Source organism: Lepidochelys olivacea (assembly GCF_965140295.1).
Source record: "Lepidochelys olivacea isolate rLepOli2 genome assembly, chromosome: 3".
NCBI lineage: Eukaryota > Metazoa > Chordata > Testudines > Cheloniidae > Lepidochelys > Lepidochelys olivacea.
Window position 1 is genome coordinate 1255676 of NC_140413.1, and position 14429 is coordinate 1270104.

At 59.7% G+C, this 14429-nt stretch overlaps 1 protein-coding gene and 1 long non-coding RNA gene across 6 annotated transcripts in view; one reads left to right on the forward strand and one right to left on the reverse strand.

Moving 5' to 3' along the window:
* Nucleotides 1-10605, forward strand: part of SLC5A6 (solute carrier family 5 member 6) — a 34954-nt gene extending 24349 nt beyond the window's left edge. For all 5 annotated transcript variants that reach the window (XM_084623860.1, XM_084623859.1, XM_084623858.1 and 2 more), the window contains 5 exons: nt 287-373; nt 706-893; nt 1291-1394; nt 2422-2543; nt 8892-10605. In XM_084623860.1, coding sequence (XP_084479986.1) covers nt 287-373; nt 706-893; nt 1291-1394; nt 2422-2543; nt 8892-9074 — 684 coding nt within the window. In that variant the 3' untranslated portion in view covers nt 9075-10605. The remainder of the gene's footprint in view (nt 1-286; nt 374-705; nt 894-1290; nt 1395-2421; nt 2544-8891) is intronic.
* Nucleotides 10606-12056: 1451 nt separating this feature from the next.
* Nucleotides 12057-14304, reverse strand: LOC311518679. Its single transcript, XR_014711065.1, has 2 exons — nt 13140-14304; nt 12057-12982 (listed from the first exon to the last, which is right to left on the reverse strand). It is a non-coding gene; the product is annotated as an uncharacterized lncRNA (long non-coding RNA).
* Nucleotides 14305-14429: the final 125 nt, after the last annotated feature.

A 14429-nucleotide genomic window follows, 5' to 3' on the forward strand; every position in this document is an offset into this window, starting at 1 on the left:
TGGCGGCTCATAGTCCCCCTGTGATCGACCCCTGCACCCGGGTCTCTCCTCCTCCCTTGCTTCCAAGGGAGACGTCCCCAGCGCACCGTGCCTTGTGTAACGGTACCAGCACGTCCCTGTCTCTTGGCCTGTGCCTCTGAACGCCCGGCAGGTGCCCTAAGAGGTTTGCTCCTGGTGCGTGTCTTCCCCCAGCCTGTGTGTTGCAGCCTGAGGCAGGGAGCCCAGCTGCCCTCTGTCCCGGGGGGCTGCGCCCTGGCTGCAGGGGTGACATGCTCTCTACCCACAGGCTGCCATCAGCATCTTCGGCATGGTGGGCGGTCCGCTGCTGGGACTCTTCTGCCTGGGGATGTTCTTCCCGTGTGCCAACCCCACCGTGAGTCTCTCTCCCTCCTGGACCCCTCCCTAGGGTCTTTGGGCCCCTGCCCCTTGCTGGGCCTGCCTCCGTCCCCCTTTGGGCCTGGCCTCCGAGCTGGGCTGGGAGGAGCGCAGCAGGCCTGGTACTGGCCAGGCCCCAGCTGCTGTGAATCGCTGAGCTCCGCTACAAATGACACGCCACGGGGGAAACTGAGGCTGTGCCCAGCGGGGAGATGGATTCAGCTGGGGCATGGCCCCTCTGCCGGCTGGGCTGGGGTCTCAGTGCCCCTCGGGGTCAGGGAAGGCCCCGGAGCTGCATGGGCTGCCCTTGACTGTTGTTCCCGCGTGCAGGGTGCGATCACCGGGCTGGCAGCTGGGCTGGCCATGGCTTTCTGGATCGGCATTGGGAGCCTGGTGTCCAACCTGCAGGCGGCCCCCTCGGTCCCGGCGCTGTCCAACAGCACCGACTTCCCCCAGGCCAGCAGTCTGACCACAGCCATCGCGACCACGCTGCTGACCTCGGCCCCGGCCCCCAGGCGGTGAGTGGGGGGAGCCGTGCTGCGGGGGGAGTCTGGCCCCAGCCCTTCCCTGAGCATCTTGGCCATGGGGGAGGGTGCTGGGGACAGGGCTCTGGTACCAGCCAGGCGCAGGGGAGGGTGCTGGGCCCTGGCTGGAGGCTGCTGGGAGACAGAAGGAGCATCCCCCGGCGGGGCGAAGGGTCGTTGGGCCGGAGCTGGTGGGTCCAGGCTGCCTTGGGGGCTCCGAAGCGCAGCCGCAAACCGGCCAGGGCCTGTTAACATCCTGCCAGGCTGCAGACGCAGGTGCGCGGGGTCCTGGGCCTGCGGAGGGAGCAGAGGCGTCCAGTGGCAGCTGGAGCCCGCGGCTTGTGTGCCAGGCCTCCGGCTGCCCCCTAACCCGGCTGTTCCTCCCCCGCAGCCTCTCGGGCCTCCAGAAGTTCTACAACCTGTCGTACATGTGGTACAGCGCCCACAACTCCTCCACCGTCATCCTGGTGGGCCTGCTGGTCAGCCTGCTCACGGGTACGTGCCCTGGGAGGGGCTCTCATGGACCCAGAGGGTCTGGCTACACCCCAGTTTTAAGCAGGCCCTGGCGTGCCAGTCCCGCAATGGGAGGGCTCCAGCCTCAGCCCGTAGCTCTGCCCCGCTGAGCCAGACGCCCGGGAGAGACGCGGCCGCTCTGCAGGGCCCCCTGCGCCCGCCAGTGCCTGCAGAGACGCCAGGCAGCCTTTCCCCCAGAGCCGGTCTTGGCCCCCTGGGCGCGGCGTGGGGGGCCCTCGGCTTGGCCCAGAGAAGTCGGGGTTAAGTCCCTGCTGGCCGACACCAGGGCCCCTGGAGCCAGCCTGCTCCAGGAACCAGGTCCCTGCTGTCTGTGGGTCTGTCCTGGGCTCCTGCTGTCTGCCTGGATGTGGCTGTAGCTGGTCCTAGCCCTCGATGGGGCCGTGCCCCCACCTCCTGTCTCCTACCCAAGAGCAGCCCCCAAGGGCTGGCAGCCCTGAGCCCGGCGGGTCACAGCCAGGCCCGTCGGTCAGGGACAGGACAGAAAATCCCACTCTTGGCTGGGACAGGGGGAGGGACTGGGGGTGGGAGGGGGGATGAAGGGCTCGTGGCTGCTGGCAGGAGCTCGGTTTTGGGCCCCCCGGGCTCCCTGTTAGGACAGGGGGCTGGACGCCCCTGGCAGCGCAGCCTGGGCCTGGCCCATGACCGGAGAGCAGAGGATACAGCCCAGCATGTAGTGCTGCCCCTTGGGGGGGGCGTCTGTCCTGAGGATGGGGGCTGCGGCCTGCTCCAGGAACAGCTGTTGGGTGCCGTGGGGCTGCGGGCTCCTGGCCTTGGCTGGGCTGGGCTCAGTAGCCCCCGGGGAGGGCAGGGAAGGAGAGAATAGACCCAACCCTGCCTCCCCTGGCACCGGGGCTCTCTGCGCCCCTGGCCTGGGGAAGGGCAGGCTGAAGTGCGGACGTAGGGCCAGGCCTGGCACTGGGAGCAGGACAGTTGGAGGGGTGAGGAGGGCCCGTGTAACCCGCTGTGCTCTGTCCCTCTGCCCGGGCAGGCCCCACCAAGGGAGCGACCGTGAACCCGCGCACCATCTACCCCGTGCTGCCCCAGCTGCTGTGCTGCCTGCCCCAGAGGTACCGGGAGCAGCTGAGCTGTGGGGTCGGCCGCTCCGCGGAGGTGAGTGCGGCAGGGCAGTGCAGGCCGGGACCCCAGTTACTGGCCCTGCCCGGCGAGGCACCCCTGGCGCCCCCCACTGTTCCATACGGTTCCCGCCTGACACCCCGTCGTCGCCGGGCACTGAGCCCCTGTCGGGGGGGCTGGGCGCCAGCAGGGGCTGGTTGGCGGCTCTGTCAGAGGCGGGCAAGTGGCACCGCAGGCCTGGGGCTGGGCGCGGCCGAGGGCGCTTGGCTGGTCCTGGCTTCCCAGGGGAATTGGTTCCAGACTAGGCCCCGTGGCAGCTCTGTCTCCCGCCCTGATGGGGGCCTGAGGACAGAGCTGTCGACCTCCATCCCCACCCTGGAGCTTTTGGCTCCGAGATCCCAGGCGCGCCCCAGAGGGAAGGGCCGAGACCTTGAACCTGACCTGATGCCTGTGGGCAGCCAGCCTAGGGGGCGGCGGGCAGGTGGGCTGTGCTGGCAGGAGCCGTGGTGCAGAGGCTGAGCGAGCTGGAGTCCCCGCGGGCCCCCTGCCCAGGTGTGTCGCGTTGCTGTAATGCAGAGGGGGGGTTGAAACGTGAATAACTGGGGCGGGGTCTCCTAGCCATGGAGGGGGTGGGGAGCGTTCGGCAAGGGGCAGGTCAGAGCGCTCGGGGGCTGTCACCCCTCACCCTGCGCCCTGGAACTCCCAGCCTGCCAGTCACGCACCCAGCAGCCTGGCTGCAGCCCCTCTCGTGCTCACAGGCCAGATGGCCCTGTCCCAGACTGCCAGCCCCCCAGCTCTGGGCTCTGTACAACCGCTGGGAGGAACCCCCTTTAGTGCGACAGGCCCCCCACGTCGGGCTCTGGGGCTAGGCCCTCTGGCCCCACCACCTCCCGGCACCACCCCTCTGAGCCTCCAGCACGCCTGTCTCTGCCATGGGCCCCCTCAGGGAGCCCCCTCGCTCTGGGCCCCCAGGGCCGCCCTCCCAGAGGGGGCAGCGCCTCCCCGATCTGTAGCCAGCAGTGACTCAGCCAGCGTCACACCAGAGGTTTGAGCATCTGGACCCAGCCAGGCCGTTCTCAGGGGCCTTGGGCCTGGCCAGTCTCAGCCCCGGCTAGCTGGGTCTGTCCCTGTCCCCGTGGGCCCAGGCTGCTGCTTATAGAATCATAGAATATCAGGGTTGGAAGGGACCTCAGGAGGTCATCTAGTCCAACCCCCTGCTCAAAGCAGGACCAATCCCCAATTAAATCATCCCAGCCAGGGCTTTGTCAAGCCTGACCTTAAAAACCTCTAAGGAAGGAGATTACACCACCTCCCTAGGTAACGCATTCCAGTGTTTCACCACCCTCCTAGTGAAAAAGTTTTTCCTAATATCCAACCTAAACCTCCCCCACTGCAACTTGAGACCATTACTCCTCGTTCTGTCATCTGCTACCATTGAGAACAGTCTAGAGCCATCCTCTTTGGAACCCCCTTTCAGGTAGTTGGAAGCAGCTATCAAATCCCCCCTCATTCTTCTCTTCTGCAGACTAAACAATCCCAGCTCCCTCAGCCTCTCCTCATAAGTCATGTGTTCCAGACCCCTAATCATTTTTGTTGCCCTTTGCTGGACTCTCTCCAATTTATCCACATCCTTCTTGTAGTGTGGGGCCCAAAACTGGACACAGTACTCCAGATGAGGCCTCACCAATGTTGAATAGAGGGGAACGATCACGTCCCTCGATGTGCTCGCTATGCCCCTACTTATACATCCCAAAATGCCACTGGCCTTCTTGGCAACAAGGGCACACTGCTGACTCATATCCAGCTTCTCGTCCACTGTCACCCCTAGGTCCTTTTCCGCAGAACTGCTGCCGAGCCATTCGGTCCCTAGTCTGTAGCTGTGCATTGGGTTCTTCCGTCCTAAGTGCAGGACCCTGCACGTATCCTTATTGAACCTCATCAGATTTCTTTTGGCTCAATCCTCCAATTTGTCTAGGTCCCTCTGTATCCTATCCCTCCCCTCCAGCGTATCTACCACTCCTCCCAGTTTAGTATCATCCGCAAATTTGCTGAGAGTGCAATCCACACCATCCTCCAGATCATTTATGAAGATATTGAACAAAACCAGCCCCAGGACCGACCCCTGGGGCACTCCACTTGATACCGGCTGCCAACTAGACATGGAGCCATTGATCACTACCCGTTGAGCCCGACAATCTAGCCAACTTTCTACCCACCTTATAGTGCATTCATCCAGCCCCTACTTCTTTAACTTGCTGACAAGAATACTGTGGGAGACCGTGTCAAAAGCTTTGCTAAAGTCAAGATACAATACATCCACTGCTTTCCCTTCATCCACAGAACCAGTAATCTCATCATAGAAGGCAATTAGATTAGTCAGGCATGACCTTCCCTTGGTGAATCCATGCTGGCTGTTCCTGATCACTTTCCTCTCATGTAAGTGCTTCAGGATTGATTCTTTGAGGACCTGCTCCATGATCTTTCCGGGGACTGAGGTGAGGCTCACTGGCCTGTAGTTCCCAGGATCCTCCTCCTTCCCTTTTTTAAAGATTGGCACTACATTAGCCTTTTTCCAGTCATCCGGGACTTCCCCCGTTCGCCACGAGTTTTCAGAGATAATGGCCAATGGCTCTGCAATCACAGCCGCCAGTTCCTTCAGCACTCTCGGATGCAACTCGTCCGGCCCCATGGACTTGTGCACGTCCAGCTTTTCTAAATAGAATCATAGAATCATAGAATATCAGGGTTGGAAGGGACCCCAGAAGGTCATCTTGTCCAACCCCCTGCTCGAAGCAGGACCAATTCCCAGTTAAATCATCCCAGCCAGGGCTTTATCAAGCCTGACCTTAAAAACCTCTAAGGAAGGAGATTCTACCTAGTCCCTAACCACCTCTTTTTCCACAGAGGGCTGGCCATCTATTCCCCATGTTGTGATGCCCAGCGCAGCAGTCTGGGAGCTGACCTTGTTCGTGAAGACAGAGGCAAAAAAAGCATTGAGTACATTAGCTTTTTCCACATCCTCTGTCACTAGGTTGCCTCCCTCATTCATTAAGGGGCCCACACTTTCCTTGGCTTTCTTCTTGTTGCCAACATACCTGAAGAAACCCTTCTTGTTAGTCTTGACATCTCTCGCTAGCTGCAGCTCCAGGTGCGATTTGGCCCTCCTGATTTCATTCCTACATGCCCGAGCAATATTTTTATACTCTTCCCTGGTCATATGTCCAACTCCTTCCACTTCTTGTAAGCTTCTTTTTTATGTTTAAGATCCACTAGGATTTCACCGTTAAGCCAAGCTGGTCGCCTGCCATATTTACTATTCTTTTGACACATCGGGATGGTTTGTTCCTGTAACCTCAACAGGGATTCCTTGAAATACAGCCAGCTCTCCTGGACTCCTTTCCCCTTCAAGTTAGTCCCCCAGGGGATCCTGGCCATCCATTCCCTGAGGGAGTCGAAGTCTGCTTTCCTGAAGTCCAGGGTCCGTATCCTGCTGCTTACCTTTCTTCCCTGCGTCAGGATCCTGAACTCAACCAACTCATGGTCACTGCCTCCCAGATTCCCATCCACTTTTGCTTCCCCCACTAATTCTTCCCGGTTTGTGAGCAGCAGGTCAAGAAAAGCTCTCCCCCTAGTTGGCTCCTCTAGCACTTGCACCAGGAAATTGTCCCCTACGCTTTCCAAAGACTTCCTGGATTGTCTATGCGCCGCTGTATTGCTCTCCCAGCAGATATCAGGAAAATTAAAGTCACCCATGAGAACCAGGGCATGCGATCTAGTAGCTTCAAGTAGCTTGTCCCAGTGCAGCCCCCTCCTTCCAGCCGAGCCTCTATCTCCCCTCCCCCACCAGTCCCTCCTCTGTCCTGTGTCCTCTGTCCCAGGTAGACAGGCCGCCTGGAGACTCTCTCCCAGCCTTTGTTCCCCCACCTGGGCTGGAACCAGTGGGGCAGGTCCCCCCGGCCCCTCTCTCCTCAGCCCACTGTCCTCCCACTGGCCAGAACCGGCTGGCTCCCGAGCTGGGTTGGGCCTCCCAGGCACCTGTCACTGGGTCCCCAAGCTCCAGGCTGTGTCCAGGGTCCCGGCTGCTAGGCGAAGTCACACCTGGTCCTCTGCAACCCCCCCTCTTCCACCCTCTCGTTACACACGCAGCACCCAGGGAAACTGAGGCACATACAGTGTTCATGCAAAACACAAGAAAATTCCCAACTTCGTCCCCGACCCCTACAGACTCCCAGTCCTGAATGTCCCTAAAGCCCTGTGCCCTGCAGCGCCCAGCCCCCCCCCCCGCACACTCAGAGCATAATACAGCTCCTTGCTCCTTTAGAGAGACCAAAGCAGAATACATCTTGTAACCCTAACCGGGGCGAATCCACCCTGCTCTTCACAAACCACCCAGAGCTGGTTTATTGTACAAATAAACAAATGATTCACAACGTAGCCAGCAGGGTAAGGGATTTTGGGCGTAAGGAATGGAGGCAGACAGTGACCAGTAAAACACAACCATCTACACTTTCCAGTGACCTGGGCTTTCTTCAAGGTGGATTTCTTACCGACCTTTCTCCTTCCCAGCCATGGCTGGCTGGCTCTCCACAGACGTGTAAGAGGCTGGTTTCTTTTGGTGAAAGCTCTTGGCCTACGCAGGTGTCTCACCTGCATTTAGTTTGCAGAGATTTCATGCCCCCTCCTCTGGCTTGAAGGACCCACCTTTCTCTGCGTGCCAGAGCCCTATTCCCTTGTGCCTGCCTAGTGCCAGGTGTCACAGATGGCAGCTGGTTTTGCCGATGTCTCCCAAAGGCCAATGACCTTGTTTCAAGAGGCCGGTTGTCTGGATGTTTTTCCCATCCCTTGCCTGAAAATGGGGCTTCCAGGTTGTGACTTCACCACACTTAATGGACATAGGAGACAGGTGGACAGTGGTGACGTTCCCTGCTGGCGGGGAAAGACCCGTTTCTCCTTTGCTAGGACACTCTGTGAAGCCCAGTGTCCATGAGTGCCCAAAGTTCCTGATGGAGTGTCACGGCCGTGCAGACATTTGGTGATGCTGTTAATCACTAGTGTGCCAGGCCTTCACTAAACACCTCACTCCATACACGGTTATAACCCAGAAATATTGGACACAATCAGGTGATCCAATTGCTTAGCACTTGATGTTCAGACCCCCTGTCTTTATAGCCCAGATAAAGTTTCTCTTCCCTGCTGGGAGCTTTCTCCTGCCCCGTTTGGTAGCTTGGGGCTTCGTTTGCCTGACACGTCAGTGGACCTGCATTGTCTCTGCTTGACCCTGGGCTGGGCGTAGAAGCAAAGACGCCTTCCTTTGTCTAGGGCAGACCTGTTTACCAACCCCCCTGACGTGCCTGGTTTAAACCCCCGTTAGTGTAATTCCAGTGTGTATCCATAACTCTTACTACACACCGCACGTACATCACGCAAGAACATGAACCACCAGCCAGGGACTGACCTGACCCTCACCCGTGGAGATGGCACCGGGCCAGAACTCCTCAGCCTGGCTTGCGGGTGCTGCCAGCCAGCTGTTCTCCAGGCCCGGGGCCATCTCGGGGGTCGTGTGGGGTGGAACGTGGCAAAGGGCAGACAGAGCGGGAGGTGGTGCTGGAGCCCCGGTGTCTGACCGGCTCACCTGGCGGCTGCAGGTGGCTGTTGAGACGGGCCCGAAGGAGACCTGGTCCTTGCAGCGCACAGCCAGGGAGTGGCTTGGGGGGAGCGGCCCTTCCCAACCCTGCTCTTTGGGTGCATCCCTCCAGGAAGGACTCAGCCCACTTCAGCGCGTTCCCTTGGATCCGTCCTCTACTCTCGGGCGAGCCAAGCGTGCCCTGGTCAGCAGGTCAAGCTCAGCCAAGGGGACGCAGGACAAGGTTGGGTGTCTGACCTCTGTCCACTGGCAGGCGGGAGCCATCCATCAGCATCTCTAGGGCGGGTTCCATCCCAGGGCCTGGTCCCAGTCCAGCTTGGGCCGGGTCCGGGACGTTCGCTCCAGGTAGCCGGCTGGAGTTTACTGCTTTCTGAGCTAGCTCAGGGCTGGGAGCTTTAACCGCTGGGCTAGAGCCGGCGGCTCAGGGTGGGGCCCTGCAGGGTGGGCAGGCGGCTGTGGGTTGGAAGGAGGAAGGGAGGCGCTGGCTGTTCCAGGCAGGAGTGGCCCCAGGATTCTGCCCAGCGCTTGGCTCGAGACCGGACCTCGAGCAGGGCCTGTCCTGAATGCTGGGAACAAAGGCAGCTGGTGGCTGGTAGGCGTAGATAGCAGGTCTGTGGTGCCAGTCTTATTTCCTGCCCCCTGAGCCCACCGGTCCACTCCCCCTGGACCAGATAGGGGCCAGTGCCTGCCAGCAGGGAAAGACCCCAGTTCCCCTCTCACGCTCGTCTCTCCCTGCGCAGGACGGGAGCTGCGAGGAGCCCGGGAGCTGTGAGGAGCCCGCGCCCTGCGCCCCAGAGAAGACCAGCAATGGGATGCTGAACGGCCCTGTCGGGGGCCTGGCCCGTGTGGAGGAGGCGGAGGGCGAGGGCTTTGCCAGGGTGGAGGGCGCTCACACCTACGTCCTGCAGGAGACGTCGCTCTGAACAGGGCCCCAGGCACCAGGGTGGGAGATGGTGTCCGGCTGCTGGGGGTGGAGCACAAAGGCCACCCTGCGAGCACCGGGCTTGCCCTGGGAACAGCCCCGCTCAGCATGCACAGTGCGAGGGGGCTACTCGTCTCACAGCTGGGCTGCTCCCCTCCTTGGGCGGGTTCCCGGGCCCCCCCACGCTGTTCCTGCTGTGGGCTCCACCCACACTCAGGCCGCAAAGTACCAAATGACCCATGGGGCTGTCTGGGGCCCAACCTGCACTACCGGAGCCCGGCTGATGGGAGTCAGGCCCCGGCCCTGGGTGGCATGGGGTTAACGCTGTGATGTGCCAAGCCTGGGGGCAGGGTGGGAACCCCCTGGTTCCCAGGCCTGAGCTGGGCCTTCCTTGCACTGATGCATCAGGCGATGCTGTGAGGGGACCAGCTGGCCTTCCGTCGTGTGGGGCCACGTGCCCCGGATCAGGCCCTCATTTCTATGTGCGCTAATCTCTGGAGTCCGTCCATCCCTGCACAGGCCTCACCTGCCCATGGGGGGCGGAGGGGGTCTCTGCAGGACCCCTGGACCCCACTCATTGGCTGAGGTCTGGGCTGTCTGCCCCCGGAGCCAAGTGCCACCGGGCCCTGGGCTCGGGTCGGCTCGGCTCGTGACAAGGGGGAAGCGAGGCTGTGAGCCAGTCCCTTGGGGTGCTGGCAGGTGGCTGCGTGGGCCCAGCCTGGGACGGCACCCTCCCGCTCTGGCTGGGGGGTGCTGGGATTCTGCACTACAATCTCATAGCATGCAGCGGCCCCCAGGCCAGGCTCTGCCCCAGGCTGCAGTCTGTGCTGGGGGCCGTAGTCCGCTCAGGCCCCTGCTCTGCTCGCAGGGGAGATGATGGACCAGCTGCATTCCTGGGGGCTGCAGCTCTGCCCTTGCCACCTGGGCTCGGAGCAGCCATTCCAGCCCTTGCTGGCGCCTGGTGCTGCGCCATCTTGGGCTCCCCTTTGCCTGGTGCAGAGCCCGGCCTGTGCCCCCCCGTTACCCCAGGGGTCAGTGACTGTGCTGCAGAGTAGACTGATGTGTCCCAATGCGGACCCCAGGCAGGGGTGCTCCAGCTGGGGCAGGGCAGCCGTACGCTGGTTGCCCCGCTGCGGGTACGTGGGGGTGCAGCTACAATTTGCAATGGTACCCCCTGCTGGCAGCCCCCTCCACAGCCAATGTCCCATGCTTGCAGCCTCCTGCCCCCCACTCGCAGCCCCCCACTGCCAGTGCCCCCTGCTCCCAAACACCCCACCCCTGCTCCCCACTCGAAGCCCCCTTCCCCCTGCTTGCAGCACCCCACAGCCGCCCCCCCCACCCCATCCTTGTTTCCTACCCACTGCTTGCAGCCCCCCCACAGCCAGTGCCCCCTGTTCTCAGACCCCCCACCCCCTCCTTGCCTCCAGGCCCTTCCCTGGTTCTGTTTAATTAATTGTTCTAATGGTTCGTTAATTGTCTCTAGCCCCCAGCGCCGGGGGCTGTCGTCTCAGTAAAGTGATTCTCTGCGATGACGCTGCCGTGTCATGGTCTGGGCCCTGCTTTGCGGACCCTTCCCCACCCAACTGCAGGGAAAGGGACCCCTTCCCCCGCCTAAGACCCAGCCAGGGGTGTGCTGGCCCCCAGCGCAGGAGCTCAGGCCTGGGCGCACACAGGGATGGGGCACTCCTGAGCTCCGGGTACCTGCCAGGAATGCTGCCCACGCACATGCCCACGGGCCAGGGAGGCGGCTGCAGCCAGCAGCAGGGCTGTGTGGGGGCTGCCGGGGCTGGGCCCAGCTCTGACGGGTGGGACCAATGGTGCCAATCGGCACGGGCCGAGGCTGTCCACCCGTGTGCCCGGAGCCGGGCCAGCCCAGCATTGGGGGCTGGGGCTGGCTCTGTGGTGGCCCCGTCTCTCAGGTGGGGGTGGGCTGCTCCCCAGCCTTTGACTGTCCTGGGCTGGATGCCCCAAGCAGCAGAAGGAGCCAGTCGCGGCTCTGATGGTGCGTCAGGGCCCTTGAGGCTGCCTGAGCTCGCTGGGCAGGGCAGAAAGCCCAGGGGCTGGCGCTGTAAAGGGGCAGGGGGGACAGAGTTGGCTGGTCCCGAGAGCCTCCCCGGCAGGGAGCTGGGCACGCTAGGGGGGAGGACTGGGAGCCCATCACCTGCTGCCTTTGAAATGAGCCCAGGGGTGTGGGTTGCAAGGGGGGTGAGCCAGCCCTGGGGGTGGGGGGTAAGACGGGACCTCAGTGACCTGTAGCAAATGTTGCTGAAAAGCAACACAAGCAGGTAGAGGCCAGGCACAAAAGGAGATTAAACCAGCTAGAGCCACAAAGGGGAACAAGGAACATCCTCCAGATACATTCCAGGCGGGAGGAAGCCCAAGGACAGGGCAGGCCCATTACTCAGCGAGGGGGGAAGCAGTAAGAGCGTGGGGAAATGGCAGAGCTGCTGCGTGGCGTCTCTGTTCTGGGTTTCACCACCGTGGGTGGCGACTGGACGTCTACCAGTGAATGCCAGCGCAAAGGAGGTCGGGTCAGAGGCTAAAAGAGCCCGTGAGTCAGGCCTTGTCTACACTGGCATTTTACAGCCCTGCGACTTTCTCGCTCAGGGAGTGAAACCCCCAGCCCCCCCGCCCCCGAGCGCTGCAAGTTTCAGGGCTGCAAAGCGCCAGTGTAGACTGGCCCAGCGCTGGGAGCCGCGCAGGGGTGGGTATTTTACAGCACTGGGAGAGCTTTCTGCCACGACTACACAGCCACGTTGCTGTTGAAGACGTGTCCTTCGATGCTTTCAAGTCCTCAGGGCTGGAGGAAATTTACCCTAGAATACCCAAGGAGCTGACTGAGGAGATATCTGAGCCATTAGCGATTATCTTTGAAAAGTCGTGGAAGACAGGAGAGATTCCCAAGGACTGGAAAAGGGCAAATCGAGTGCCAACCTATAAAAAGGGAAATAAGGACAACCCGGGGAATTACAGACCAGTCAGCTTAACTTCTGTACCCAGAAAGATAATGGAGGAAATAATTGAGCCATCAATTTGCAAACACCTAGAAGATAATGAGGTGATAACTAACAGTCCGCATGGATTTGTCAAAAACAAATCGTGTCAAACCAACCTGAGAGCTTTCTTTGACCGGGTAACAAGCCTTGTGGATGGGGGGGAAGCGGTAGATGTGGTCTATCTTGACTTTAGTAAGGCTTTTGATACTGTCTCATATGACCTGCTCGTAAACAAACTAGGGAAATGCAACCTCAATGGAGCTACTATAAGGTGGGTGCAAAACTGGTTGGAAAACCGTTCCCAGAGAGTAGTTATCAGTGGTTCACGGTCATGCTGGAAGGACATAACGAGTGGGGTCCCGCAGGGACCGGTTCTGGGTCTGGTTCTGTTCAATAGCTTCAGTGATTTAGATAATGGCATAGACAGTACACTTATAAAGTTTGCAGACGATACCAAGCGGGGAGGGGCTGCAAGTGCTTTGGAGGGTAGGATTAAAATTCAAAATGAGCTGGACAAACTGGAGAAATGGTCTGAAGTAAATAGGATGAAATTAAATAAGGACAAATGCAAAGTACTCCATTTAGGAAGTAACACTCAGTGGGACACGTACAAAATGGGAAATGACGGCCTAGGAAGGAGTACTGCGGGAAGGGATCTGGGGATCGTAGTGGATCACAAGCTAAATAGGAGTCAACAGTGTAACATTGTTGCAAAAAAAGCGAACATCATTCTGGGCTGTATTAGCAGGAGTGTTGTAAGCAAGACATGAGAAGTGATTCTTCTGCTCTACTCCGCGCTGATTAGGTCTCAACTGGAGTATTGTGTCCAGTTCTGGGTGCCACAGTTCAGGAAAGATTTGGAGAAAGTCCAGAGAAGAGCAGCAAAAATGCTGAAAGGTCTAGAAAACATGACCTGTGAGGGAAGATTGAAAAAACTGGGTGTGTTTATCCAGGAGAAGAGGAGACTGAGAGGGGACATGAGAACAGTTTTCAAGTACATAAAAGGTTGTTACAAGGAGGAGGGAGAAAAATGGTTCTTGTTAACCTCCGTGGACAGGACAAGGACTTACATTGCAGCCAGGGCTATTCAGGTCGGACATTAGGGAAAAGTCCGACCTGTCAGGGTGCTCAGGCGCTGGGATAAATCACCCAGGGAGGTGGTGGAACTCCGTCGCTGGAGGTTTCTAAAAGCAAGTTGGACAAACACCTGTCAGGGATAGTCTAGTTTCTCAAATGCGGCCACCGTGGCTGCATGCGGCCACCAGGGGCTTTTCTTGTGGCCACAGCCTCCTGGGTGCTGCTTTGGGGGGGCCAAGCAGTGGCCCCTCCCCAAGGGCCCCCAGCAGGGGTTGGACCCTGCCCACCCCTGGAGAGACAAACAGTGGAGCAGGCAGCCACTGAGTTCCCCACCTTCCCGGAGGTGCTGGTGTCAGACTTCCACCCTGGGGCACAGGGCATCGGGCTCTATCCCCTGGGTGTGGGGCATCGAGCTGCGTCCCCCAGCTCACTACCTCCCCGTCGGCCTCCCTCCCTATCTCCCCATCCAGGGCTTAATTTGTCTCCAGGCTTACCCGGGCTGAGGCAATCTGCTGAGAAAAGGGATACTTCTATGTTCGTTAATATCACTTTTCACAGCAGACTTAGTAGCTAGCTGGAGGCTGTGAAAAGTGATGTAAACGTACAAGAATCACTTTTCACAGCAGCAGAGTTACTAGCCAGCAAAACTAAACCAAAAAGAATCTAAAGAAAGAACAACAAAAAAGACAAGAGTGTGCAAAGCACCTTCTTTGTGTCTACTCTGTTTAGGTCCAGTAAAGCATAGAGACAATTGTATGTTATTTTTATTACTGAGTCAGCAAAAAAAGCCCTAGATAAATAAGTCACCAGGATTTGGACACGTATCTGTGCACATTTGTTTGGTTGTCCTAAAGTTAATGGCACTCTGAGGCCACCAGAAAATGTGTTGGGAGATCCCCTAGTTAATCCTTCGTCCCACCCTGAGTGCAGGGGACGGGGCTCGGTGACTCTCGAGGTCCCTCCGGGCCGGTGAAGGGCTGCGCCTGCTTCTGGTGCTGGCTTCTGCCAGCCTCACTGAGCTGCCCCGGGGGTGCGGGTGAGCGAGTGCCAGGTTCTGCCCTGCCCCACCTGTTGTGCATGGCACACAATGGGAATTTGCCCCCCAGCTCTCATGTGGGTCGGTGTCAGCTACCCCAGCCCTTCACCGGTGAGCCTGAGGCCCCCCCACCCCAGTGCATCACAAGGCCAAGCCCCCCAGCCCGCCCAGCCTGCAAGACCCCACCCCTTCTAGCAGGCCATGCTGAGCGCTTTCCTGAGGCTCTCCCTGGGGGGCAGGGGCTCCC